This window comes from Protopterus annectens, chromosome 13.part0 (genome assembly GCF_019279795.1).
Source record: "Protopterus annectens isolate FY-2018-M chromosome 13.part0, PAN1.0, whole genome shotgun sequence".
Taxonomy (NCBI): domain Eukaryota; kingdom Metazoa; phylum Chordata; order Ceratodontiformes; family Protopteridae; genus Protopterus; species Protopterus annectens.
In genome coordinates this window covers 380,395,999-380,423,168 of record NC_056747.1, presented here as the reverse complement: position 1 = coordinate 380,423,168, position 27,170 = coordinate 380,395,999, and the positions used below count along the sequence as shown (strand labels likewise).

The following is a 27,170-nucleotide window of genomic DNA, read 5'->3' as shown; positions in this document are numbered from 1 at the left end:
CTGCAAGAAGAAAGGCTCTTCCCAGGGCAGAATGTAGCAGACATTCCAAGACAAATATTCTGTTAGAAGGGATGAAAAAAAGTTTCTTTCAAGTTCACTTCAAAATCCAGACTGAGTAGAAGTTTCTGAATTCTTGACAACTGGAAAATCATTCAAATATGGACAGATGAGAATGCCTTGAAGTACACAAAAACAGTTACTGGAGCTAGACATGTTATAAATATACTTGGAGGATTAGATACTCCAACAGGTAATACACAGCAAGATACAAAACATCTTAAGAAATATCGAATATGTTTGCCAATGGGAATATGATGGTAGATGTCTTAAGTCTAGATTTCCCATGAAAGCTAGTAAAGGGGAAAAGGTAACAGAGTCTGGAGGGATAACATTCTGAACTTTAGAACCTTGACAAAAATATTGAGAGGAAAAGTCTAGCACACTTTACTTGTCTGGTAAGAGAAACATCCTTGAATAAAACCTTTAACCCATTTGGCAGTTGAGCAGTGGTTCTAAGACTCCCTGAGAACATTTGTTCCAGAAATGGAGGATATTTGGTTTAATGGACACATTAGAATCCCCTGGAAACGAGGAAGGGACTCACATTGACAAGCATAATCCTGTTGAATGACTATCAGAGTCCATTTGTCTGAAATAATCTGATGCCACAACAGAAAATGTAGATTCTGAGTGAGATTGCTGGGGGTGGGTTGGGTTGGGTGGGGTAAGTAGTCATTCTGACTTTTTGAAATGTTGTTGATTTTGAGAGATTGTTCCTTTCTTTTTGAAGCCTTCCAGTCACTGTTTTTTTTTGTCATTTTGCTGCTTGAATTGCTTTTCGATATGGGGCAAACGTGGAAAGAAAAAATATTCATTTTATAAAGAAGTTTGGAAGATTTGGGTCACTCCTATCAATCTTCAGTTCTCGTTAGACTTTTTAAGCATGTCCACTGTAGAAGGGGGCCAACAAAACTTTTATCCAGGGGAGAATTCCAAATTTCAGTTTTAATACCTTCAGGAAGATTTTTGGGAACATAACTATACAATTCTTCGCCTGTTTTCCCCAGAGGCAGCAGCCCTGAAAACAGTATCAGTATCATCATATGAACACTTAAGACATGTTTAATTACATGATAAGCACAAACAAGAGGCATTCAAGGAATTGTACACCTCAGAAGAAGGAAGGTTAACAGTTAACTTTTTATGCTCTCAAAAGACAGAAGAAAAACTAAAGTGAATCTGGGAGTTTGAAATTCCAAATGTCAATGTGGCAGAAAAACGTTCTTTACAAATTTGACAAAAGCTTTCCCATTCCTGTCAGAGGCAGTGAGAGGAGCATTAGCAATTTGCCCAGCAGAAAGCACTTTTTAATAGGTAAATCACTGCATGGTCTGCAATAGGGTTAGAAAAATATTTGAGAGTATGTGGGACTTTGTATAACCTACCAGATGTCTTAGAGGCAGGAAACTGACCGTCAGGTATACTACAAGCTGTAAGAAAATCATTCCCCAAGACAGATAAAACATGAGGGACAGCTGTAGGTTGTGGAATACCAAAATGAAACAAATCATAATATATTTGCTCGGCAAGAGGAATTTCATTTTGATACCAACAGATTGGTTTGGTTATAATAAAGGCTGTCTTCCCCAATAAATAGTTTGTTTCAGTTACAATCACCACCAATAGCTCCACCATGTGAAATGATTCTTGAATAATCACCGCCAATAGCTCCACGAGAGAAATTCTTTTATTGCAGATAAAATATAGTTTAAAAGAACTGATTTAGCGCTTTCGTCTCCCACCGGAGACCTCTTCAGAATCAATTAACCTTGCTCAAATCATTCCTTTTTATTATAATATTAATTATATTATAATTTAATTATAATTAATTGATGTGTGTTTTTTCATATAAAAGGAATGATTTGAGCAAGGTTAATTGATTCTGAAGAGGTCCCCGGTGGGAGACGAAAGTTTAAAAGTATATGTGATATTTTTAATGAATGTGGGCTGGCCATACCAAAGGTATTAATTAAGTACAATGAACAGAGAATGGAGTTGGACAAGAAAGAAATAGATTATACAAGGAAATAAATGATTTGTTGTTTTCAGTCGAAGAATACAAAACTGTCTATATGAGAACTTTACAGGATGTGGATAATACAGTGACACGAAGTTATAATAGGAAAGTGTCTAAATTAGAAAGGGATGTGAATGAATATAAGTGTGGGATAGCTTATAGTTCAAACAATAGTAATTTTAACACACAAAAAAGAGTGTTTGGTGGGTATCGATTTTATCAAGCACACCAGCAGGATAATTACGGTAGAAGTGAATGGAGTAATAACAAGGGGCAAAACATGAATCATTCGTATGGGCAGGATTTTAATGAATATGAAGACCTTAGAAACACTTCATGTAAGGGTATCCCCTTTAGAAGAGGTAGGACCGAGGAGGTCCGAGAGGTTAGGGAACCGTGCCCAGCAACCTTCATATGCCCAAGTCACAGGGAATTACCATTGCAACGATTATGCGAGGAGAATATAAAGGTAGGGCAAGTTAGCAGTGATGATTCAAGAGAAGAAGTTCCTGCAAACTATACAAGCAATAATTGTGATGGATCAACAACTATTATTCATTCTTTTAATGATTTTAACATATTTAATTATTCTGATGTTAGTATCAATGAAGTTTATTTTAAATTATTTATTAAAGGATTTACATTTGTGCCTATTAAAAAGCCTGCTATTGAAAATATTATATTAGATATAAAAACTTTTACCAGGAAGTTAAACTTTAAGCATTTGTTTAAGGAAGATAACAATAATTTTAAGAAGGATGTGTTAAAAAGGTGTAGTATATATAATCCTCCCCTACAGCATGATATTATGCATTTCGAAAATAGTCTTATTAGAAGAGATAGGAGTGAATACAAACAAGACAAAAACAAATATGAAAGTAATTTAACTCAAGATGAAAGTAAACTTTTACATGAACTCAGTGGTAACAACAAAATACGTGTGATGAAGCCTGACAAAGGTGGGGGTGTGGTCCTTATGGACCAGTCGGACTACACTAATAGAATGCTGGATATATCGAATAACGATAGTAGCTATACTTTAGTTTCTAGGAATGAAATAAATATTTCTTACAGAAAAATAGACTACATTATAGAGGACAATTTACTGCAAGGTCTTATTGATACAGATTTGTATAATTTTTTGAAGGTAAAAAAAAACGGTAATTCCAGCTATTTTTGGTATTCCGAAGACTCATAAATGTTTTCAAAACCCCCCAATGAGGCCTATTGTTTCATCCCAGGGATCAAAAACCCAACCTTTTGCTATATATGTAGATACTAAACTAAAGAAATACTACATAAAATACCCACATATCTTGGTTGATTCTTGGGACTTTTTACAAAAAATTGGTAAAGATCCCTACGGGGATGGAATTATGTTTATTACGGTTGATGTTCAGAACATTTTTTCTGTCATACCCCATTTGGAGGGTATGGATTGGTTTGAACAAATGGTATTAGAAATGAATTTAACAGCTGATGAATTCAAACTGGTATTAGAAAGTATGGAATTAGTATTAAAAAACAATTATATATTCTTTCAGGGGGACTATTATCACCAAAAAGATGGAGTTGCAATGGGTTCGGCTTGTGCCCCTATATACGCAAACATTATTATGTTATACTGGGAGAAACATTTATTTGAATGTGAATTTTTTAAATTTGTGAAGAGTTACTATCGCTTCTTGGATGATATATTTATTCTATGGGATGGGCCTAATGAGTTCATTGATGACTTGATTTCTTTTATTAATAATAGCACTACTTTAAGGTTTACATACGAAATTAACCTGCATGAAATAAATTATTTGGATATCAAATTACAAAAGAACTATAACACTAAGGAATACAAATCTAGTGTTTATAGAAAGAAACATTATTCCAACGCATACTTGCACTTTGATAGTGATCATCCTAGCTTACTAAAGAAGAATATAGTAAAGGGACAAATGATTAGGGTAGCTAGGATGACATCAGAGAAAGAAGAGCTAGGATGACATCAGAGAAAGAAGATTTTCTTAGTGAAGTCGACAATGTACAAAGAATGTTCCAACAGAGAGGCTATCCCTTTGAATTGACCCAATCTGTCAAAGAATATGTGATTGGGAAAAGTGATACTGATTTTGTACCCCTACTAAGTAAGCAGAATAATACAAATAATACAGCAGCAGACAAGAATGGGAATAACTGTCTGAATAAGAAGACAGCATTACCATACTTAACACTTACTTATTATAAAGGCATAGGATGGCTCAACAAATGTATCAACGAAACATGGGATGTGTTCAGGACAATGTCCACCAGGGTCTTCGTTTTTCAAAACACATTGACATACAGTTATAGAAGGAATCAAAATTTGAAAAATATTTTTGAGAGAAAGAGACATTCAGGGGTAGGTGAAGTTGTCTCTAACAGAATAGGTACCTTCAGATGTGGTAGATGCCCACAATGCCCCTTTATAGCTGATGAAAAAGAATTATGGATTCCGAGTTTAGGTATGAGATTGAAGGCAAGAAAATATAGTAGTTGTTATACCAAGGGGGTGGTATATATTGCATTTTGCAAGTATTGTTGTGGATACTACATTGGTAAAATGGAACAACATTTGAGGAAGAGAATATATGAGCACATTACGGACATCAATAGGAAAGACGAGAACAATGCCCTTTATAGACATTCTCTTGCATGTCAGCAAGCCAATTTCAAGTTTTGGGTTTTAGAGGAAGTGGAACACTTTGAAAGAGGGGGTGAATAGGTTAGAATATAGAGAAATGATTTGGCAGTTGAAAATGGATGCATGTTGTGGTAAGGGTTTGAATGACCATGTCTCCATTATACCAGCCCTAAAAATATTATCTGATGATCCAAAAAGATATAAAATTTAAGGTTGCTTTTACATAGAGGGCGTTTTTCTTATGGTTTAGGAATAATGTAATGTTCTTTAGTAATATCAAGTTATATTTCACAATTATATAGTACAAGTTATATTTCACAATTATATAGTACAATTTTATATTCAATCTATTTTATATTCAATCTTTTATATTTATATTTACATTTATATTTGTATTTATATTTATTTATATATTTATATATATATATATTACATACATTTTTACATATAACTTTACATTTTATACATATATTTATCATTGACTTTTACTATATTTATTATATATATTTGGTGCAATAAATGTTTTATAAAATTTGTTTATATATTTATATATATACATATATACCACCAACCTTTCACATATGCAAAAATTAACACAAGGTCGAAGGTTTTAGTACAGACTTATTCAACTTTGTAGGTTTTGTTGGCACTGTCTTATGTTGTGCATTAGAACTATCCCCTAAGGTTTGTTTTTGAAGGGTTTTTTTTTCCTGTATTTGTGTCTTTGATCAGTGGTATAAATACTAAAATCATCATTTTCTGTATGAAAATTTTTTCAGGCTTAAGGTTTCAGCAATTTCTGTTCTCCGTTGCAATGGGAGAACATGTCTTTAATGCTTGTTAGAACGATTAGTATGGCCAGCCAATGACTTTTTATTTCTCTTCATTATCTAACAGTATTTAATTTAATTATAATTAATTGATGTGTGTTTTTTTCATATAAAAGGAATGATTTGAGCAAGGTTAATTGATTCTGAAGAGGTCTCCAGTGGGAGACGAAAGCGCTAAATCAGTTCTTTTAAACTGTATTTTATCTACAATAAAAGAATTTCTCTTGTGGAGCTATTGGCAGTGATTATTCAAGAATCATTTCACATGGTGGAGCTATTGGTGGTGATTGTAACTAAAATGAACTATTTATTGGGGAAGACAGCCTTTATTGTAACCGAACCAATCTGTTGGTTATAAGTTTTCCGTGCTTTGAAGTGGTTCCTGGATTTCATTTTGATCCCACTGAAAAACCTTGCATTTTAACTAAAGTTTCAGAAAAAGAAAGATCTTCTGGAGGGAAACCTGAAACACCAGTTTCCTCGGAAATTATCTTCAATTTGAGAAGAAATTCTTGATGAAACACATTCTCCAACCAATCCCTGCTCTTTATCTGAGTCAGAAAGAGAAGGAACTTGATTTATTTTCTGAAGACGAAGAAGGTTAAGAAAAACAGACATTAGCTACCTATCAAATTTTTTATATCTAATAAAAAAGAAAGAGTAGAATCCATTTTTTTTCTCTTTTTGACTTATTTTCCTAGGAAACTCTCCGGAAGAGGACTGGCCCAAAGTAGGCACACTATCTCAGGGCTCAGGCTCCCTTTCCCAGCACTGCGATATTCATTCACCCACCACTATCCCTAACACTAACAAGACCGGATTCTCCCTTGCGGATGAATGGTAACCCTACAGCCCAAACACAAACAACCTAAATTAAATAAGTAAAAGTTCTAAAAATTTTTTTTATACAAAGTTACTGTAAGCTTTCCCTACAGTAAAATCTCCTCAAACAATGATTACAGTCCATACAAATGATCCCCCAGCCCAAATATGTTTTTATTTATTTTAACATTTATTATGATTATGGTGGATTCCTTCTGAATCTTCAAAGTACCCTGAATATCTGCAAAAAGGGTTGAAAAGAATACAGGAACATTCCTGCTCGAGGGAAAAAAGGCATCTGTCATCCAGGCCTTCATGGACAGAGTCCTGGAGTAGAATCTTGCCAGCTGATTGTTCAGGCAGGAGGCAAATAGGTTTACTTGAAGAACTGTCCACAGATGGGTCAACGCAAGGAAGCCCCCCCCCCCAATCTTGCTTTCATTCATTAGGGTCTGCCCTTGTCTTGCTTACAGTTCTGCTCTGACAGACTGCAGGATTCCTGTAGACTGAGACTGTGCAGTGAAGCTATATCCCCATCTAACATGTCTAGTTTGCAAATGGGATATGGCCTGTTTCCACCTTACTTGTTGATGTAACACATGACTGTGGTATTGTCAGTAACAACCTGAAAAGGTCCAGGGGACCAAAGATTGTTGACAGAGTTAAGAAGCTTGATCAGGCCAAGCATCTCTTTTATATTTATGCGCCTCTGTCAGACTTTGGTGTCACACCTTGCACTTTTATACCCGAAAACTGCTTCTAAGAAAAGTCTAAGGCATCTGTGGTTACTGACTGCTTTGGACAAGGGAGGGAGAAGATGATACCTGGATTTAAGGTAATTTGCTGTCTCCACCAATTGATTTCTCTTCTGACAAATCCTACCACTGGAATTTGACAACACAAAGAATGTTAGTGCTAGGACCAAATAGATTACAGATATCACTTGTCTCTCATGTGGAGTCTTGACAGGAGTATCATGAAAAATCAGATACCACTGAGTCCCAAAATCCTGAGGTATTCCCTCCCAGTGACAGAAGTCTAAGGTGAAAAACTTTATAAATAGATCTAAATATAGATTTTCTTTTCAAGTGAAGAAAACCTCTTTGAACTGTGGTGTCTAGCTCATACCCCAGAACACAGTCCTATGTGAAGGAGTCAAAAAAGACTTTTGAATTTTTATCCTGAAATCCCAGGTTGTGTAAGATCTCTTACCCAAGTGAGAGATTTCTGACACTTACACTCCGGTACGATAATTAAGAAGTCTAAATATGGAAAACTGTGGATACCTTTTAGCTTGCAATGAGCTACAATTGGATCTAGACACTTTGTGAACACACATGGTGCAGCAGATAATTCAGAGAGTACGGCAGAGAACAGATAATGTGAGCCAGACACACCACGACTTAAGAAACACTTGAAGTCTGGCTGAATAGGTACATGATGATTACCATATTTAAAATCTAATGTTACCAGGGAATTTAAATGAAGAGGTAACAAGTTGTGAAGTGACACCATTCTGAGCTTGGACACTATCACAGACGGGTGGGTTTTAGGAAAGAAAGTTTCAGAAATAGTCTCCAAGCATTTTTTTCTTTCTTTGGTACAGACATCTTTGAATAAAAAACTGTCTCAACCTGGGAAGGAGGAATTTGTTCAATCACTCTCCGGGACAGCACATGATGAAGGATAAGAGGAAATAAAGGAGTTTAGTCTGGTGGATGAGACATTATCCCCTGTAAAGGAGAGTTTTCCTTTCACTGCCATCTGTAACCATGATGAATGATCTTCAGAATCTGTCTGAAACGATCTGCTGACAATTAGAAAATTAGAAATTCAGACTTTCTTGAAGGAAAAAGGACTTGCCAGAATTGGGGGGGGGGGGGGGCGCAGGTTAATTAAATACTTATTCTGATGTGTTGGACTGTCGGAGGAACCAGAAACTAAATTTCTTTCCAAAAGAGAATTTTAAAAACAATTTTCACATAATCTGGGAGGTTCTGAGAATGCAGCCAAACAAATCTCCTCAAAACAGTACAAGTGGCCATTGCCCTGGAAGTAGTATTGATGAGTCACACACGCACTGCAAACAATGAGTTGCGACTTGTACAATGAAGGAAACTAATTTAAAGCAGATTTTTCTTCACAAGAAGAAAAGGCAGACAAAACATTCCTCATACTTTCACAATTAGTCAGAAAGAAAATTTCACACACGAGACTGGCAATTAAAAATTCTGAAAATCAGAGTAGAAAATGCATACATTTTCCCCATACTTATCAATAATCTGTCCATCCTTGTCAAAAAGTGTATGACTGGAATTAATTAAGTATTTAGCAGCAAAATGATTAACTAAAGCTAAAGGGTTTGGGAATACTGCATAAAAATGTAAGAGACTGCCTTTTGATGCGCAACAAGATGACTATCAGGAAAACTGCAGAGAGTGACACATCCTCCAAAGCTGATATAACTGAAGGAATGGGAAAAGGTTCTAATATTATTTTCTGAGAGAATGAGAAACCTTTGTCATCTCCCACTGAAAACACTGGCACATTCTGGAAATAGTCTCAGAGAAAGAGAATCCCCCAAAGGAAGAGTAAGAAACTGAGCTCTCCTCGAGTATGATTCAGAAAACTGAGGAGAAAACCCTACATCTTCCTGCCCAGATTCCAAATCTTGAATCTCTCTCTTCAGCAAAAGAAGTATTCCCCTTACTTTTACCAAAAGCTACTTTATAAGAAGGATCTATCGCCTGAATTAAATCCTGAGCTAGAGTCAGTGCCAGTGAACTACTCCTGTTTAAGGAAATTTGAGGTGAAGTAGCTATAAGCTTAGTTTTATGTATCTTTTTGACAGGAAAAATTGAGCCAAAAGTGTTATTAATGGCAGCAGCAGCAGTAGACTTCCCAGGGATGGGCATAATATTCTGACCAAACAGTACAGTCTTCCCTGTTCCCTTTCTCAGGGCCAAAAAAAAAGTGGCTCTCCCTTGCCCACTGAGGGAAACCCAACAGCCAAAGAGGATATAGCTAACCCGTGGTGCATAGTGTCTGTAGGTGCTACACCAGGGGGGATCTGGGATAAAAGATGAATGATCTAAGGAACTATGGCAACGGAAGAGTTGTGGCTGAGGCAAACTGTTAGCCTACTGTGATGGCAAAGGCCATTTCCTTAACATTTTCTTTGTGTGGCTGGAAGAAGGCCCGACCAGCAGACTGGTAGTTTGTTCCATGTGACAATCTGACAATTCAGGGGAAAACAAGCAGCAAAAGCCACTAAAAATTCTTTACAAGTCAGTTTTATACACAAAAATGCAATAAAAAGCACTTTTGCCAGCCCAAAAGCATAAACAATTCCTCCACAAAAAATGGCTTGCAATTGCTTTAAACAACTTTTGAAACTCACAGGATAAAAGTGCTCCCCCGTTTAAAAGTACAGTTAAGTTTTGTGACAATTCATTAAATCACAAATTCCTAACATAAAAACAACTTTTCTTAATAAAAATTACAATAAAACAACAATTGTTTTAATGTGGAAGGTTTCCCCCCAAAAGAGAACTTATCTGCCCAGCAAAGGAACAATAGAGGCCAATCATCTATTCCTGAAAGCACACACAGGAGCACTCTTCTCATCGACAGGAAACCTCTGAAGGGCTTGGTGCCCAAAGTTGTCTTTTCACTCGGCTCAGCTAACTAATGGTTTGTGCACGTGAAAGGTATCCTGAATATTTGAAAGCTGGCCGTCTGTTATATACCTGGTAGGATATAACCCATGTATATATAGCTAAGGCTATTGCAACAGTGATCAACATGATGAACATTTATAGATTCCACCAGTCTTATAAGCATGATCTGTAAAGCTGTAGAGCATATCTAATCAATTATATCAAAAATCTCACTAGGCTACACCTTGAACAGTTTGGCTTTATTAAACAGGGTTCTTGCCTTTTAAATTTGTTTTAACTTCTTCAAAAAAGTCACACAGCCAGTTAACCATGGTCATGCTCTTCACAGTGTCTTTTGATTTAGTCAAATCATTATTGCAAGTAAGCTCAATGCTTTAAATACAGATCTTCATGTTGGAAGATGGATTGCAATCTGGCTAAAAGACAGTATCCAGAGAGTTTACATGGCAGGTGCCACATATGAAAGGCTGAAGGTAACCATCACAGATCTCTAGGGCTTTTTGCTTGGACTCCTACTTTTTGGCATTTCTATACTCTCCAAACTGAGAACCAGGATTTCTGCTTAACTAAGTTTGTACAGAACTGTAAACTGGGCATTTTTGTCAAGAACCCCCTCTGACCCTTGTAGCCCTCAGAAAGAACTTGTTTGAGTAAATACTCGGTGTACTGAAAACGGACTGAAATTACCAGAAAGAAGTCTAGTATTTCATTTAGCAAACAACCCTTAATCTACATATAGTTCAGATAATACTTTGCAACTAATCTAAAGTATAATTCACTACCTGGGTTGATAGTTCCCCCTCTCCTTCAATCATGTGGCAGCTGTAGTCAGAAAATCTTACTTAGCATAACTACCAGCCAAGGGTATATCATACAGATCTATAGATGGCATTGTTCCAGTGTGTGTGTGTGTGTGTGTGTGTGTGTGTGTTATCTCTGTATAAATAGATATACAACACACACACAAATAATCACAGGCGGCCTAGAGGATCACAGGATGATTTCAGGTTTAAAAACAATGAACTACCAAGAAATGCTGTAGTAGTTCAATCCCTGTATTCAGTATCTCATGGATTCTTGAAGGGCAATTTATGCCTCATTTACCATGCTGTTGTCCATGATCTCCTATATCACAAGTGTAACAGCTCAGCAAACACCAGAAGCAGATAACTAAATCTTCAACTTTAGATAAATAAAATGCAATCAAAGGAGAAAGATTCATTGACCCAATGCCTACTCCATTTCTGGAATAAGATGCCCCTGCATGTTAAGCAGTGCAAAACATTTTCTTTCTTCTGATAGTAACTAGACAACTGTATGAGTATCCTAAAAATTACCCTAGGACTACCCAACTTAGCTCCTCCTTAAGAAAGGTGGTACAGCTTGTGGGTGGGTATTAGCTAGGCATTGACTGTCACATGACTAAATAGCATTAAAACTACCAAGAATCAGACTGCTAAAAGACATTCCACAAAGAAGGACATCACTGTATAAATTAGTAAGTCTTTATAAAGTTTCTGTATGTAGAGGAACAATGTGATAATGAATACATTTTGGGATGGTAAAAAGCATAATCAGTACACTACATGTGTAGCCTAATAAGGAAAGATTTGGTTAACAAAGCTGATAAAATGTTTTAATAGTATTTTTGAGAACGTTAATCAAAGTACATACTTTGCTTCCAAAGCAAGTGCGATCATCCCAGCAGCAAGTGGAGCAGATGCAGAGGTTCCGGTGTGCTCTTTTGTGCATTTATAATGGAGATCTGTAGACACCTGGAAGTAAAAGTACAGATGAATGAGATACTCATGTACAGTTAAGATACTTGCATGTCTTTTACAAAGACTTGGACAGGTGTTGAAAGACCTGAACTGTGAGAAGCAAGTTTTTAATCAAAAAGGAAATAGGAAAAAGGCTTTTATTTCAATTCTGCTTAAATATTTAAGTTGTACTTATAGTGACCTGTGTGGTGATGTTTCTTTGTACTTTTTTGCTTTTTTTCCCAAGTTGTTTTGCATTTTTTAGTTTATTCTCTGACCTTAGGCTTGCAACTTAATTTGCAGTTGCCGAAGATTGTGTTTCTACATTATACTGTACCATTACATGTAAAAGCTAGTTGTTTGTATTTTAAACCATGCCGAGCCTTAGTCTTGCCATTTCATTCACAGTTGTGGCAAAATTGTAGAGTACTGCCAGACTTGAGCCTTAGTTATTCACTCATTACAGCTTTTTTTCCCATAAGTAGCCGTGTTACTGATAAATTTATGCAGAACCAGACTATTGAATTCAATAGTGAGAGTATTGTTTTCTGCTCCAGGATTTGTTCTTCAGTGCTTTTCAGTTGCTGATATTCCAGTTTTGAGCCTACAGTTTTATATTCTGCTCATCATTTAACTGCTTAACGTTGCATTCCAGTGCCTTTCTGTTCACCTACTCTATGTGTCTACCCCATCCCCCCACTAAGACTTTAAAGATCAAGTTTAAATGTGTGAGACAAACTTTTGTTTTCATGCCAAAAAGTGTTTGTGGGTAACTTTATGCATGCAAAAACTTTTTTTTTCTGTGAAAATAAAAGTTTGTTTTGCAGCATTTAAAAAATATAGTTTTAAACTTTTCTTCTGAACATGGAAGACTAAACATACATAGCTTTGTTTATAGCATTAACATTAATGGGCAAGGAAGGAGGTGGTTACGTTACATCGGGTTCTAGCTCCAATTATGCTGGATTTGTGTGCTAAGTAATTGTAAATTAAGTTATATAATTATCAAACTGTTAAATTAACAGTTTGGCAAAAAAAAATAATAATAATAATAATAATGGCTAGCTTTTTGCCAAACTTTTAATTTAACAGTTTGGCAATTACATAACTTAATTCACAATTACCTACACATGCTAACCCAGCATAATAACAGCTGGAACCCAAAGTGACGTAACCACCTCCTCCCCACCTATTAACATTAATTCTGTAAACATGGCTATGTTTGTTTAGTCTTCCATATTCCAAAGTAATTTTTACAATCATTTTATTAGTAATGTGGTGTGAAACGACCTCCAAGTAAACACGTTTTTATGCAGAAACCAAAGGTCATTTACCACCTTTAAACATGATCGTTAAGCTAAGGTTCGTGAAATTCTAACCTGCAGCTCAGACACTTTGCATCCCAGTGCATTTCTGTTCCCCTGTTCTGTGTCGTCTGCCCTACCCCACCACCACCACCACTGAGACATTATCTATCTGACTGAATCCCTGTCTAACTAGCCTGCATCCGTCCTCTGCCCACATGGTAATCTGCTTTCTAAAGTTCCTCTCTCTCCTCTTTCACTGCTTTTTTCTATTGTATAAACTATTTAAGTACGCTTACCACCCATTTATTTTCCAAAGATCCATCCTAGAAAGCAAATTTTCCCTATACAACAGTCCACAAAAACTGTGCCCTATCAAGCAGTAAATATAAAGCAAATACCTTGTGTGCTGACAAGCTTAGAGCAGCTAGAATGGCAACACATACAGATTTAGTAGGATTCAGTACTGTGCAAACATTAAATTTAGTAGAATTTAGTACTGTTCATCATAATCTGCCCCAATAATGCACCCTTAATAGCCTTCTAACCCCAAAAGACCACCCCTTGTAGCTCCCTAGTCAAAGGTATGGACACAGCATGTATATGCAAATTCCAAGCTTCTCTGTAGCTAGCTTGGTTGATATGGGCATCTTGAGGCAATACAGCAGTTGTCTCATATTTACCGACAACTACTTAATCTTTAAAGAAAACAGTTTACGAGAGGTGTACTTACACAATGACACTTGTGGCTAAACTCTTGCATACAAGCACATGTGAGGTTGTCAAAACCAAGCACACAACACCCACCTCATATAGTACACAACACACACAGATTAGGGTATGCTGAGGCACTTAAAAGCAATTGTCCTAAACAGCAATCATCACCTAAACTGCCTGTTGTCAAAACTATGCCTCAGTAAACCCAAAGACACTCGACAAAGGGCATCTAACACCACACATTCAATCACCCTCAATAGAGACCCAAACACTAAGGTCCTAAAGCAAGTAAACACTTGCTAGGACTCTCATCATAGGAACTCCATTGTAAGACATGAGAGATTTGGGATGCATGGCTAGGCTTAAAAAGGCCTTTGTGGTTGTTAGTCTAGTAAACACCTATAAACCTATGATGCCTCTCTAATCAGGCTGAACATGGAGAACATAACAGTTAGTGCTTATCTGGAGCCAGCATCATCCAAATCACACATGCACTCAAGTCATTACACCACAGGTACCAGTACAATTCCATCATAGTCCATGTAGGTGTAAATGACCTGAGACATACCTAGGTTCATAGATTACTACTAAGCGAACTGCCCTAGTGGGCCATTTTAAGCCTCATCAGTTACCCCATGTGAAAATCGAACCCTGCACCTTGTGTCTGTAAGGTGAACACCTTAACCATTATGACAACCTCCCACCCAAAGATGGAGAATGAGGGTATCGATCCAGCTACCTCTTGCATGCAAAGCGAGTGCTCTACCATTTGAGCTAATGCCCTTACAAAGTCTCAGCCCTGCCAAGAATCGAACCCAGGATGCTGTGCTCCACAATCACAGCAACACACCACTACACCAGCTAAGCTCTGGACTGTTTGGACAAAGACATTAAGGAGCTTTCGGACTGCAGCCTAGAATTTATTTGTAGTGCACTTTACAGCATATTACTACCACCGAGGATGATGCCACAGTATGAGCAAAAGATGATTGACTAACAATTGGCTCCCTTCCTGATGTCATTCTAAGGGGATCCCATATTTGTCATCTTGGGAGGACATGGTTAAAAGACCAGGTTGTGTTGCCAAGGATAGTCTGCACCTGTCCCCTCCAGACTTCCAATTACTGGCTAAAACTTTATTCACCTCCATAGTGCCCTTTTTTAGGCAATGGCAAACTGACAAACCTATCATCATAGCAAAATCAACTCAACTAAACTTCGAGTTGTTACTGTTCAATGCCATGAGCTTAAACTACGCTCTCTCCAAGCCCTCCCCACACTCAAAAATACAGACACCTGTGCAGTTACCCAGACATGGCTTAAAGTTACAGAAAGCACCTCAGAAGTGTGAGGTTTCACAGCCTTCCACACTTTTAGACCAGCAGATGCAAAGACAATGGCTAAAGAAGGAAGTGTTTTGATATACATCAAGAACAAGCATACCTCTAGGCTGGTCAAACAGGATGACATGCTGAAGTTCCTCCATGTGCAGATCACCATAGACAAAATCCTGTACCATATCCTATCCAGATATAGGTCACCCTCCATGTTCCAAGAAATCCACAAAGCATACTTGAACCTACTGGAGACACTCACCATCCAACCTAACACCCTACTCATGGGAGACTTTAATTATCCTTCTATACACTGGGAACCATTCAAGGCCTCAAATCTATAGGCACAGAGATTCCTGGACTTTGAAAATGCAAACACCCTTAACCAAATAGTTAAAACACCTTAAACAGGCTCCAACATACTGAACATCATACTCACAAATATGAGAGAACTCTGCACCCCCCATGCCATGTCTTCTCCTCCCTGTTAAGGTCTGACCATAAGTTGTCTCCTTCAAGATAAAGATCAACTCTGTAACCACAGTAAAACCAGTAACAGTTAGAAACTATTCCAAGAAAAATTACCTTTCATTAAGCAGTGGTTTGTCAAAATTCAATGCCCCTCCAAACCCCAACACAGCAGCCTACACTCAATTGCTCTCAGAAACTCTGTACAGCCATGTTTGCATGCAGGCTGCTGTACCTACCAGAAGTAAGCCCAGATCTAGCCCCAGAAGCAATCTGCCCTGGTGGCATCCCAAATTAAATAAGATATACAACAATAGGAAAACAAATAAGGCAAAAATCAGGAGGGATATTTCCCATAAAGATAAAATCTGTCTCATCAAACTAAATAGGAACTAAGAGGTCAAACAGAGCCAACTTTGAGGTTAAGATAGCCTCCTGGATATAAGATAATGGAGTCCTTCTTCAGCTATGACAGAAACCTCAAGGCAACGCACAACAATGTGATGAACTGGTGGTTAATGGTGCCACCTTCACAGAGCCTGGGGATATAGAAAACCTGTAACCGAACAAATTCAGTTAAATCTTTACCCCCTTCTCACCCCAACTTCCAAGAAATACCATCAAACATAATTCCTCCAACTATAACTAGGGAGTATGTACTGGCTGCACTTGATAAAGCCAAGAACACAGCCTCAATTGACCCCGATAAAATTCCGGGATGCCTCCTGAAGAGTCTAAAACATGACTTATCAGGACCCCTGGAGTCACGAACAGCAGTCTTTAAACAGGCTTTGTGTCACAAGAATGGAGGACTGTGCAGTCATCCCCCTTTAAAAGGGAGGACCTTCAACAGATTCTAGAAGCTACAGACCCATAAGTCTGACTTGTCTTATTTGCAAAGCAATGGAAAAAATTATCATGGAAATTCACAACAAGGACCTAGGAGACCTCCAGACACTGGATCCTTTCCATTTTGGCTTTCTCAAAGGAAGGTCATGCTTACTGAACTTGGTTGACTTATTTGAAAAGGTCACTCAGGCAATGGATGAGGGGAAAGCAGTGCATATTACCTACCTAGGTCTGGCCAAAGCATTTGATACTGAACTTGGTTGACTTATTTGAAAAGGTCACTCAGGTAATGGATGAGGGGAAAGCAGTGCATATTACCTACCTAGGTCTGGCCAAAGCATTTGATACAATAGCCCATTTAGGCACAGTCAACAAACATTTGGAACTAGGCATAAACCATAGCTGGATAGCTAGCTGGCTCATGGATAGGACTCAAGGGGTCTTCTTCTATATACCAAAATCCCATAACATCGAAGATCAGAAACCCAAGACCACAAACCTGAAAATGCACATTCTCGAAACCTGAAACTATCGAATTCCACAATACAGAACGCACAGACAACTTAACTACACTGAACCTAAACAAAACACCCAAAACACAAACATATTACAAAGAACACCACTATTACACGTAAAAGCACCACTTCAAATGTAAATTAGGCACTAAACACACTATAAACAAACATTTTCAGGATACTTTATTTAAACTACCTGACAAAGCCGTTTTTTATTTCTTCTGCTTGGGGGAGCTACACCCCCCATACTTTAAATATACCAACTCCAAGATCGCACTAATTTCAGAACAACTGTAAACTTTAAACATACTTATCGTTCAACTATTATCAGTTCTACATCTTTTAAACACATTTTAACTGCATACATTTCACAGCGACACTACGACCTGGGAAAGCAACATCTGTAATACTTGCTTTATGCCCCTATTACAAATCGTTAGAGAGATGGTGCACAACTAAACCACTCACTGTTACACTTTAACTGACATTTCAGTATTCTGGGAGTCGACCTTATGAAATGTTGGTAATATGCACACACTGGTTTGCGGTCTCGGTTTTCCAGTCTTCAATATTCTGAGATTTCGGGATATAGAAGGTAACCCAACACAAGAGGTTAAGATTGGTGAGGTCACCTCCACAAAGAGGCTGGTCAACAGTGGAGTCCCTCAGGGCTCTGCGCTGGGTCAGCTCCTCTTTGGCATCTACTTCTTGGAGGTCAAAGGCTTCCGGTTGACCTTTACATATTGCAAATGGGAGCCATCACTGAATCTCCCCAACACAAGAGCACCCTTCAGGAAGGTCTAACACAGATAAAATATACTATAAGAGTAAGTGTTATCACGGTCCAAATGCTCCTGTTACTAATAAAACAAATAAATGATCCAAAAGAGAAGCACAGGAGCAAACCAAGGCTAACAAAAATCAGCATAAATCCAGCAGTCACTGAGGCTTATTCAAGCAGCAGAAATAAATGCTAGTTCAGACAATGACTGAATCCGTGCCAAAAGACAAGTAAAATCCAAGCTGTTTTATTGGTAAGCACTTTCACCCTGTAAGGGCTTTGTCAAACCATAAGAAACAAACACTGAATAAAATCAAGTCACATTTTATAAGGAAATAGGGCTGACATCACTTCCTGTTCCTGATTAAAACTTTTCAGTATGCAAAAATAATACGTCTATAAAAAATGTATACAGAAAACTATATATATAAACAATATATATATATATATATATATATATATATATATATATATATATATAAAATATATATAAAAATATAAATCTGTATATAAAGGCAAATATAAAATATTTAACAACATTCTAAAATAGATATGTTTATCTCACAGTGAGTCTCCTATTCTTAAGAACAGATAAAAGCTTGGTGCCAAAACCATGGCTTAAAACTCAATGCCAAGAATTGCATTATAGTACCTTTTGGGAGGTCAGCCATCCTGGGTGACTACATCAATAAAACACTCTTAAATTTTGATTCACTACTCACGGATCTGGGAACTTGTGTAAATAGTAAAGTATCCTTTCACTAACACGTGTCCAAGGTAGTAAGAAAAATCCTTCTATGTTTTGCCAAAAAAAAAAAGAAGACAGGTTTAAGTAAGGACATGGCACCTAGGTCCAAATAGATCATTGTACCACTACACTCAGCCCTTCATTAGACCCACCATAGAGTATAATGTCTCTTTTGATATGTACCTGACCAAACATATGTAGCAAATGGAATGTCCACAAAGGTTCCTTACAAAAAGAATATATGTCACCTCAAAGCCTGGTCTCTTTAGAAAAGTCCTCAGGAATAGATGGCATTCCTGTGGAAATTTGGAAGCTAGGATGGAAAACAACTAATAAAAATTTGGAAGGTTTTGTTTAACAGTACTTTAAGAGGAGGAGAAATACCAACATCCTGGAAGAAAGCAGTGGTAGCTGTAATACCCAAGGAAGATAAGGAACCATTACATTCAGTTTCATACATGCCCATTTCAATACTAAACCCATGATTATAAAGTGTTTAGGTCTATAATGGCTAAAAGAATGGCAAAGTAATGCCAAAACTGATAGATATGGATCAATTTGGTTTTGTGGAGGGGGAAGCAAACATTTGACTACATTAACAAATCACTAATGGTCCAGAGGGAAGCAGAATATAAGAAAATACTATTGTTGTTGCTGCGTCTTGATGCAGAGAAAGCATTCAATAGAGTAAGCTGGGACTTTGTGACCAGGGCAATGGAAGCATTTGCATTTCCTGAAAAAATTATAAGGTTGATTAGGAGAATATATGAGGGATCAGAGGCAAAATTTAAAGTGGGTGGGGTCCTCTCTGATAATTTCTGCTTGAGCAGAGGAACCAGGCAGTGGTGTCCTCTTTCCCTTTTATTTGCATTATATTTAGAACCATTAGCAAAGAAAATAAGGGACTCAGAAATTCAAGGATATAATTGGTATGGTAGTCAAGAAAAGCCGGCTCTTTTTCTAGATAATACAAATTTATACCTGGCAAAACCAGAAAGAGACATTACAGTGTTGTGGAACATTTTGAGACAGTTTCATATCTTTTCAGGACACAAAACTAATGAAGCTAAATCAAAGACAACAGCTGTAAATTATGTAACCACGTATGAATTAGTTCAGCAATATCCATATTTATGGGGATATGACAAATAAAAGTATTTAGGAATATGGATTAAAAATGATTCTTGTGTGGCAACTAAGGATATGTGGGAAGAGACTAAACAAAAAATAGGAAAAAACTGAGAAAATGGAAGCTTTGTTACATGGATATGGATAGTAAAATACAAGCAGCGAAAATGTTTTTAGCCCCGTTAGTCTTATACACCGGTCAGGCAAATTTTTATCAACCAGAGGAGAAGTTGTGGATAGTAATAAACAGCTGAAGGATTTTATCTGGGAGGAAAAGATGGCAGGAGTCAAGTGGAATAAGCAGATTCTTCCAGGGCGGATTGGGATTACCGGATTTGAAGGGCTATTTCAGAGCTACACAGTTAAGGATCCTATACATAGCAAAAGGAGAAAAATATAATTTAAAGGGATGATGGTGAAATACAGGGGAAGCTTAAGAAACAAGGATAGACTGGGATTTTGGATCTAGGCCTTTAAGGAGAATAGCAATAATCATACAGATTATTAAAGCCATAAAGTAGCAGAAAGTATCCTAAGAACTAAGCCAACACAGGAACAGAGAAAGGAGATTCTGCCAATAGGGATTACTGCAATTAGGGATATAGGTTGGTACTAGGCTATTGGCCCTAGGGCCTATACAAGCCTAGCCATAACAATTCCCTGGATATTTCTTCCCACAATATTTACTTCCCTGGACCCCTGTCTAGCAGGGCGACTGACGTGATCCCCAGGGTGAACTTCCCATCTCACATCCAATTGTCAAGGTTCCTTTTGAAGAGGGCCAAGGAGGTGCTCTGCTTGACATGTATGAGCAGTCTTATTCCAGAGTCTGGGGAGTCTCTGGGTCAGGAAACTATCCCTCCAGCATGTTTTGTTCATTGTGATGACAAGGTTTAGATCCCTGGAGCGTGTGGCTCTGAGGGATTAGGATTTCTTTAAGTGGAGCATGTCCAACAGCTCTGAGTTTGACATGGCCTTGTATGTTAAGCAGAGATCGCCTCTGAGTAGAAGATATGCCACAGAGTATAGCTGGAGTTTTTTTTTAGACAGTCAGCATAGGGCATCTGCTTTAGGCCTGTGATTCTTTTAGTGAGGTATTTCTGCGGCCTTTCCAGCTGTTGCAGATGTCTTGTGAGGTACATACCAAATGGGGCGTTGTACTCTATAATGAGTCTACTGAGGGATGAGTACAGTGGGACAATGACCTCCTTTATTTCTGGATGAAAAGCCCTTAGTGATGAGGTATGCCACATAGAAGGATTTCCTGACTGTTGCGATGTGGTTATCAAAGTTGAGACCGCTGTCCACCTGTCCCCCCAAGTCTCTCATCACACTTTCGATGTTTAGTGTACTGCCACCCATGTGGTAATTTAAGGGTACATGGTTTTTCCCAAAGGGGAAAACTATACATTTCTTGGCATTAAGCCCATGGCTCTGGCACCAAACATCTGTTTCTGTAAGGCCGTTCTGTAGAATATCCACATCATTTGGGGATTCAATAATGGCTCCCAGTTTGCAGTCATCTGCGAACTTTGTTAGCCAGAGTCCCTTAGTGTTGGCCTGTACTTCAGAAAAGTAGATGCCAAACAACAGTGGTCCCAGGACTGAACCCTGAGGTACTCCGCTCGTCACTTGTCTGGAGCTGGATTTGGAGTCAGCTACTTTTACAGTCTGGGTTCTGTCAGTAAGGCAGTTGGCAACCCATCGAGTGACATAGGGATTTATGCCCAGCTTAGTAAGTTTATCTGATTCCAGAGTGGGGGATGGTGTTGAAGGCCTTGGCAAGGTCCAGATAGGCTGTTTGGACCACCTTACCCTCATCTACAGCTCTGGAGACTGATTCGAAGACGTCAATCAGGTTCAGGAGACATGATACGCCCTTCACGAACCCAAACTGGCTGGAGTCCAGTGTTTGAAGGTTGCCAATGTCTTTGTTTATAGACAACAGGCAAGAGGGGGCTGGAATTTATTGGAGAAAACTGGCAAATGAACCAAAGTATTGGGAGCAAATAACCAGAGATGTATAGAATGGGAAGATGTCAAGAATTAATTTGGACTGCAGATTAGAGACTGTTTTCGCTATCAAGTATTGATATCAGGGTATAGGCAAAGAGAAAGAAATAGGGGGGTCATAAATGAAAGACCAGCACTAGTAGAGTTTTTAGTAGAATGTAGAACAGATACTGCCATTAAAAAATGAATAACTAGTAGAGCATATAAATATTGCATGACAACTATAAAAATCAAAGGAAATTAGAAAAGATTGGGAAGAGAGATTAGATAAGCAATTCACAAAGAAACAATGGGAGGGTATATAAATGTCTCCCAAATATGCAACAAAATCTACAAGATTTAGGATTTTTGTTTGGAAATGTTGACATAGATATTTTCATACCGCATGTAGACTCCAAAGAATTTTTCCTCAGGTAGACATCAAATGTTGAAGCCATGAAGGAGAAGAAAGAGGTAATTGGGGACATATTTTCTGGGAGTGCGGTGAGTTGGCGGACTTAGAATTCCTTGTGGGATGCATTATCAGAGATGCTGGGTGGGCAGATTGGTGTGACGAGGGAGATTATTTTTCTGAGCTATGATACAGACTCAGAATTGTCTAGACATGGCAAGGCCTTGCTGTGTCTCATGATGGTGGCTGCCAAAATAGAATTTAATAAAAAATGGAAACCAAAATTGAAACCAACTATACTACAAGTACCGAATATAGTAACACAGATAAAACAATTGGAATTGAGCTCTTTAGGAAAGAGCAGGAGCAAACTACATAGGAAAAATGGGACTTGTGGGAACAATATATACAGGGGAGGAATGAGGTTTAAAAGAAGGCAGGACTTAAATGAGCTATGTAATGTCTGGCTGAAAATGATTGGGTAGATTATAAGTGATGTATAATGTTTGCAGCTGGGAGTGTGTCAGTATGGTCTGTGATGTAAAATGCTTGCCACTAGGATTGTGTCAGTGTGGTTTCTTTTCATGATTGCCTATGTAATAAGTGATGGTTTAATAAAGATGTTTCTTGTTAAAAAAAAAAAGGACAGGAATTGAATAATTTATGTAATGTTGCTCAGGTTATATGATATACAGCAATATATCTGAAGTATAATGTTTAACGTGAACTTGTTAATACAGTTTGATCACTATTATACAAATGTAAATTTGCCTGTGTCACACGTGATAATTCAATAATGGTGTTTTAAAAAGCCTTCTCTCTTTACTCTGCATCATACAAGACAACCCTGGACCCTGTTTTGATGAACCTTTTGCACATCCACAAAACAAACAGAATCAGAACTACTAGATCAAACAATTTAAATTTTGCTTACAAGATAAATAGATCATGTTAGAGAGGGAGATATGTTTCTTAGAGAATTCACATTTTCTGGAACACGCTCCCCATCCATGTGGAGCAGAACTCCTCCCTTATCATATTTAAGTGCAACCTGGAACAATGGATGCACTGTTAGAAATTCACCCATGGTCTGGTGCCTATGTCGCTAGTGGACAGAGGCAATCAGTAAATCATCACTACATAAATCAGATTTATGGGTAACATTTTGGATGCACGGCTCAGCTTATAAGGGCCCCAGTGATCATTAGCTTAGTGTACACCTATGAACAAATCTTCAACGAAAGATCAATGTTAACAGTAAACCATAACATTTGGGTTACTTCCCACTCACCATACTTTACCTTGGCCAGCTTTTACACTGGCAATCTACAGCCTCTGGGTCATTATGAAGAGAGCTGTTTTTTCACACCAGCATTCTGCAGATGTCTGACTGGAGCACAGTTTTTTTCCCATAAAACCAGAATCATTTTTTTTCAGTTCTATAATCCCTTCATGATGTCCAGAGGGACCATCAGTGTGAAAAACTCATTGGCCTTGGAAGAATGAAACATTATTTTTAGAATTAAAGTCATCTACAGTAGATAGTTAGAATACTACAAACAAAGTAATAGACAAAATTACCTAATCTCTCTTAGGGAAAAAAAGAAGGGTAGTTTTACTATTGCAGTGACCTTTCCTCAAAAGACTGGCCTTAAGATATTATCCACAACTACACTCCCTTCCTCAGGAAGGATAATTTAACAGTAATTCATAATAGGTAGCATTTCATGCAATACCATAACCCTTTGGGCAGAGGACATGTGATAATATCCCACAAACATGAGAGAGAGACTTACACCTATCAAAGGTACTGATACTTCAACACAAGTGCATAATCCAACAAACTTTGCAAAAGTATAGATGAACTGTAACAAGTAAGAACATTAATGAATAAATACTATTACTGGTTTAACAAATGAAATCAATAATAAATACAACTACAAGTTTGAAACATTATCTAAACAGCAAAAACTAGATAGTTTGGTAAGAAGTACATAAAAAAAGAAAAACAAAATCAAGCTTCTTGGATAAATTACAGTCCAAAGCAAATGTGAAGCAAATTTTCAATGGTTAACAAATAAAAGCATCCCAGAAAACAGGCCACAAGTCCAGAAAAAAATATACTCGACTATAGCCAAGAATTCTTCAGCAAAAAATAAAATGCAGCATATGAAAATCCTCAAACCCCTAAAAGCAGTCATGTTAATAAAGACAAAAGAAGTAGCAAGTTACGCTGTTCCCAATATGCTAATTCAAAGGCCACATACACACTGAAAGCAAGTTTAATCATTTCATGTTAAGCTGTTTTTGGACATAGTGACCATGATTGAATATTAACTCTTATCACATCAGTTGACAAAGCACCTATCCAACACGACTCTAATCGTTTTTTAAATAAAGTCGAAGTGTTTAAGTGATAAATCAGGGAAGTCTGTTCTTGCTACAGATAAAGAAATAAACATACTCTGCTTAGTTGTCCTGAACACTGGGATATTATATGATAAAGTATTAAATGATCTCAAGACCCAAACTTTGTTTTAACAGTAATACCAGAAATGTTAAAATAATATAATGCTAGCTGCAGTCAAGGTCAAAAAATTTTCTGCAATGCAAACTGGAAAAATATGAAACCAACAAAGAGCACAGTATTCCAAACAGCAGTATACTGAACACATGCTAACAAGCAAGTCAACATACAAGGCCCAATGTGAACATTAACTGTACAGTAGCAATAAAGTACTGAGCTCCAGTATGCTATGCAAACAATCACACAGTCATGGAATCTGGTCTACCATGGTACAGCAGTAAAAAAAATGATACAGCCTCACAACACAGTAAATAACTTAATGAATGAACATAATGAAAGGGTGACAACCACAGTTGAAAACAAAGTAAGTGATGTTGTCCCAGGCAGCCCACTGTGGCCATCACTCTGGCCAAGCACCTAGACACTGCATTTTAATTTTGCCTTTGCCAAAGAAAATAGTCCAACATAATCTAGAACATACATAGCAAGATGACACATTAAGCGCTACAAAACTAAGTGCTTTAGAAGAATGACATACATGTTGAAAGAACTCATGATCACAACACTGACTTTCCTTTTCCAGACTGAAAAATTCATTTTAAATGGATATATGCAATGAAGTCTGATTAAGCATCATATCATCTATAATATAAACTTTAGTGAAAAGGTATACTGTGTATCCATCAAACTGATCAGTATATAATTGGATGTAAATTATGAAAATGAAATAGAGGAATGTCACAGTTCTAGTTAGCAAACATGGCTAGGACCACAGTTACTACTTTCTAAAGACTTAAACCTTGCCTGTGATATAAACAGAACCTGCTGGAGAGATAGGTATGTATCCCACAGACTACCCAGTCTATGGAACAGGCTCCCCATCCATGTGAAGCAGAGTTCCTCCCTAATTCAATTCAAGTGCAACTTGGACAATTGGATAAGAAACCGGAAATTCATCCCTGGTTTGGCACCTATGTCTCTGATGCAAACAAGTAACCTGTAAATGGTTCATCTCCCAGGCCCATGCTTACACTTATTAAGTGTATCAGAATTTGTCAGAGATTTGGGATGCATGGCTACGCATAAAAAGGCCCTTGTGGTCGTTAGCCTAGTAAACACCTATGAACTTATAAATATTGTTTACCAAAATAAAATTAATTAAATTTTTTTCCAGTTTCCCACTTAGTTCAATTCAGACACAGGTACAACCTAAGCCTATAATAGCACTAACTCTCAGTTCAAAGCAGAGAAACTAATCCTGTTCGGTGTCAATCCATCACAGCACATAAACATTTCCTCCTTAAAATATACACAACTATAGTCAATTTGGAGGAAAAAGAAGTTATGTACTCACCATAACGTTCCATCTGAGTAGTTGTACTTCATTTGTCTTCATTCTATGGGTTATGGATCCATATTGGATCCAAGCCGGCAACTTTTACTAGCATCAGCTCCGAGCTCCAAACTCCTCCCCTTACCCATAATACACCTCCACTGCCTTCCATTCCCAGATCGAGTTTGCTGAACTTATACTGAGAACCCGACCTGAAAGATTTACCTGTGACCTATACTGCAGCCCGTAGGCTAATCATGCGCCAAGGTCCAGGGGAAGGAGGGAGGGACGGTTGAAGACAAAAGTACAATTACTCAGATGGAATGTTATGGTGAGTACATAACTTCTTTATCTGAAGTAGTTTACTTAATTTCGTCTTCAACCTGTGGGACAGAGTCCCCAGCTACTAAATTCCTGGGAAGCCCTCACGGAAGGATATTCCGGAGCACCGCAGAACCAAAAGATGCTCTCCTTCTGGAAGTCAAATCCAATTTGCAATGAAAAATAAATGTATGAGATGAGGACCAAGTAGCTGCAGAACAAATATCATCGAAAGACACTAGACCAAAAAGCTGCAGATGCAGCCACGGACCTAGTGAAATGAGCTTTTACCTGAACTGGAGGAGACATGCCTCTATGCAGGAAGAAATCCATCTAGCAATAGTGACCTTGGAGATTGTTTCCTTCTATAAACCCTTTTTGCAGAAACCTAACAACTGATCAGATTTACGGAAATTTGTTGTCCTGTGTAAATAGAATCGTAACTGTCTATGAACATCCAACGTGTGGAGGCTGTATTCCATTTTGTTTGTAAAATTAGGAAAAAACACAGGCAAATTGATAGCCTGATTGATACTGACTGGTGATGCCACCTTAGGAAGAAAGGATGGATTGGTTTGAAGGGAAACCCTGTCTTTGTGAAAAATCATGTACGGAATTTTGATGGACAAGGCTTGTAATTCTGAAACCCTTCTTGCAGACGTAATAGCCACCAAAAAAGCTGTTTTCCAAGATAAAAATTTCAGATCTGCAGTTGCGGCAGGCTCGAAAGGTGGCAACCAAAGCTTGAAGAACCATAGTAAGATCCCATGGGGGAACAGGATCTTTGACTGGGCAGGCATAACAAAAAGGTGCTTTGATAAAGGTTTTACATAGTCTGGAAGAGGCTAAGGAGGCAGAATTCTTGCCCACATGAAAATGAGAAATGGCAGTCAATTGA

At 37.7% G+C, this 27,170-nt stretch overlaps 1 protein-coding gene across 1 annotated transcript in view; it reads right to left on the bottom strand.

The window, feature by feature from the left end:
* PCSK4 (proprotein convertase subtilisin/kexin type 4) overlaps nt 1-27,170 on the bottom strand; it is a 1,808,619-nt gene that overhangs the window by 804,629 nt on the left and 976,820 nt on the right. The window contains exon 11 of the mRNA XM_044054831.1: nt 11,758-11,858. Coding sequence (XP_043910766.1) covers nt 11,758-11,858 — 101 coding nt within the window. The remainder of the gene's footprint in view (nt 1-11,757; nt 11,859-27,170) is intronic.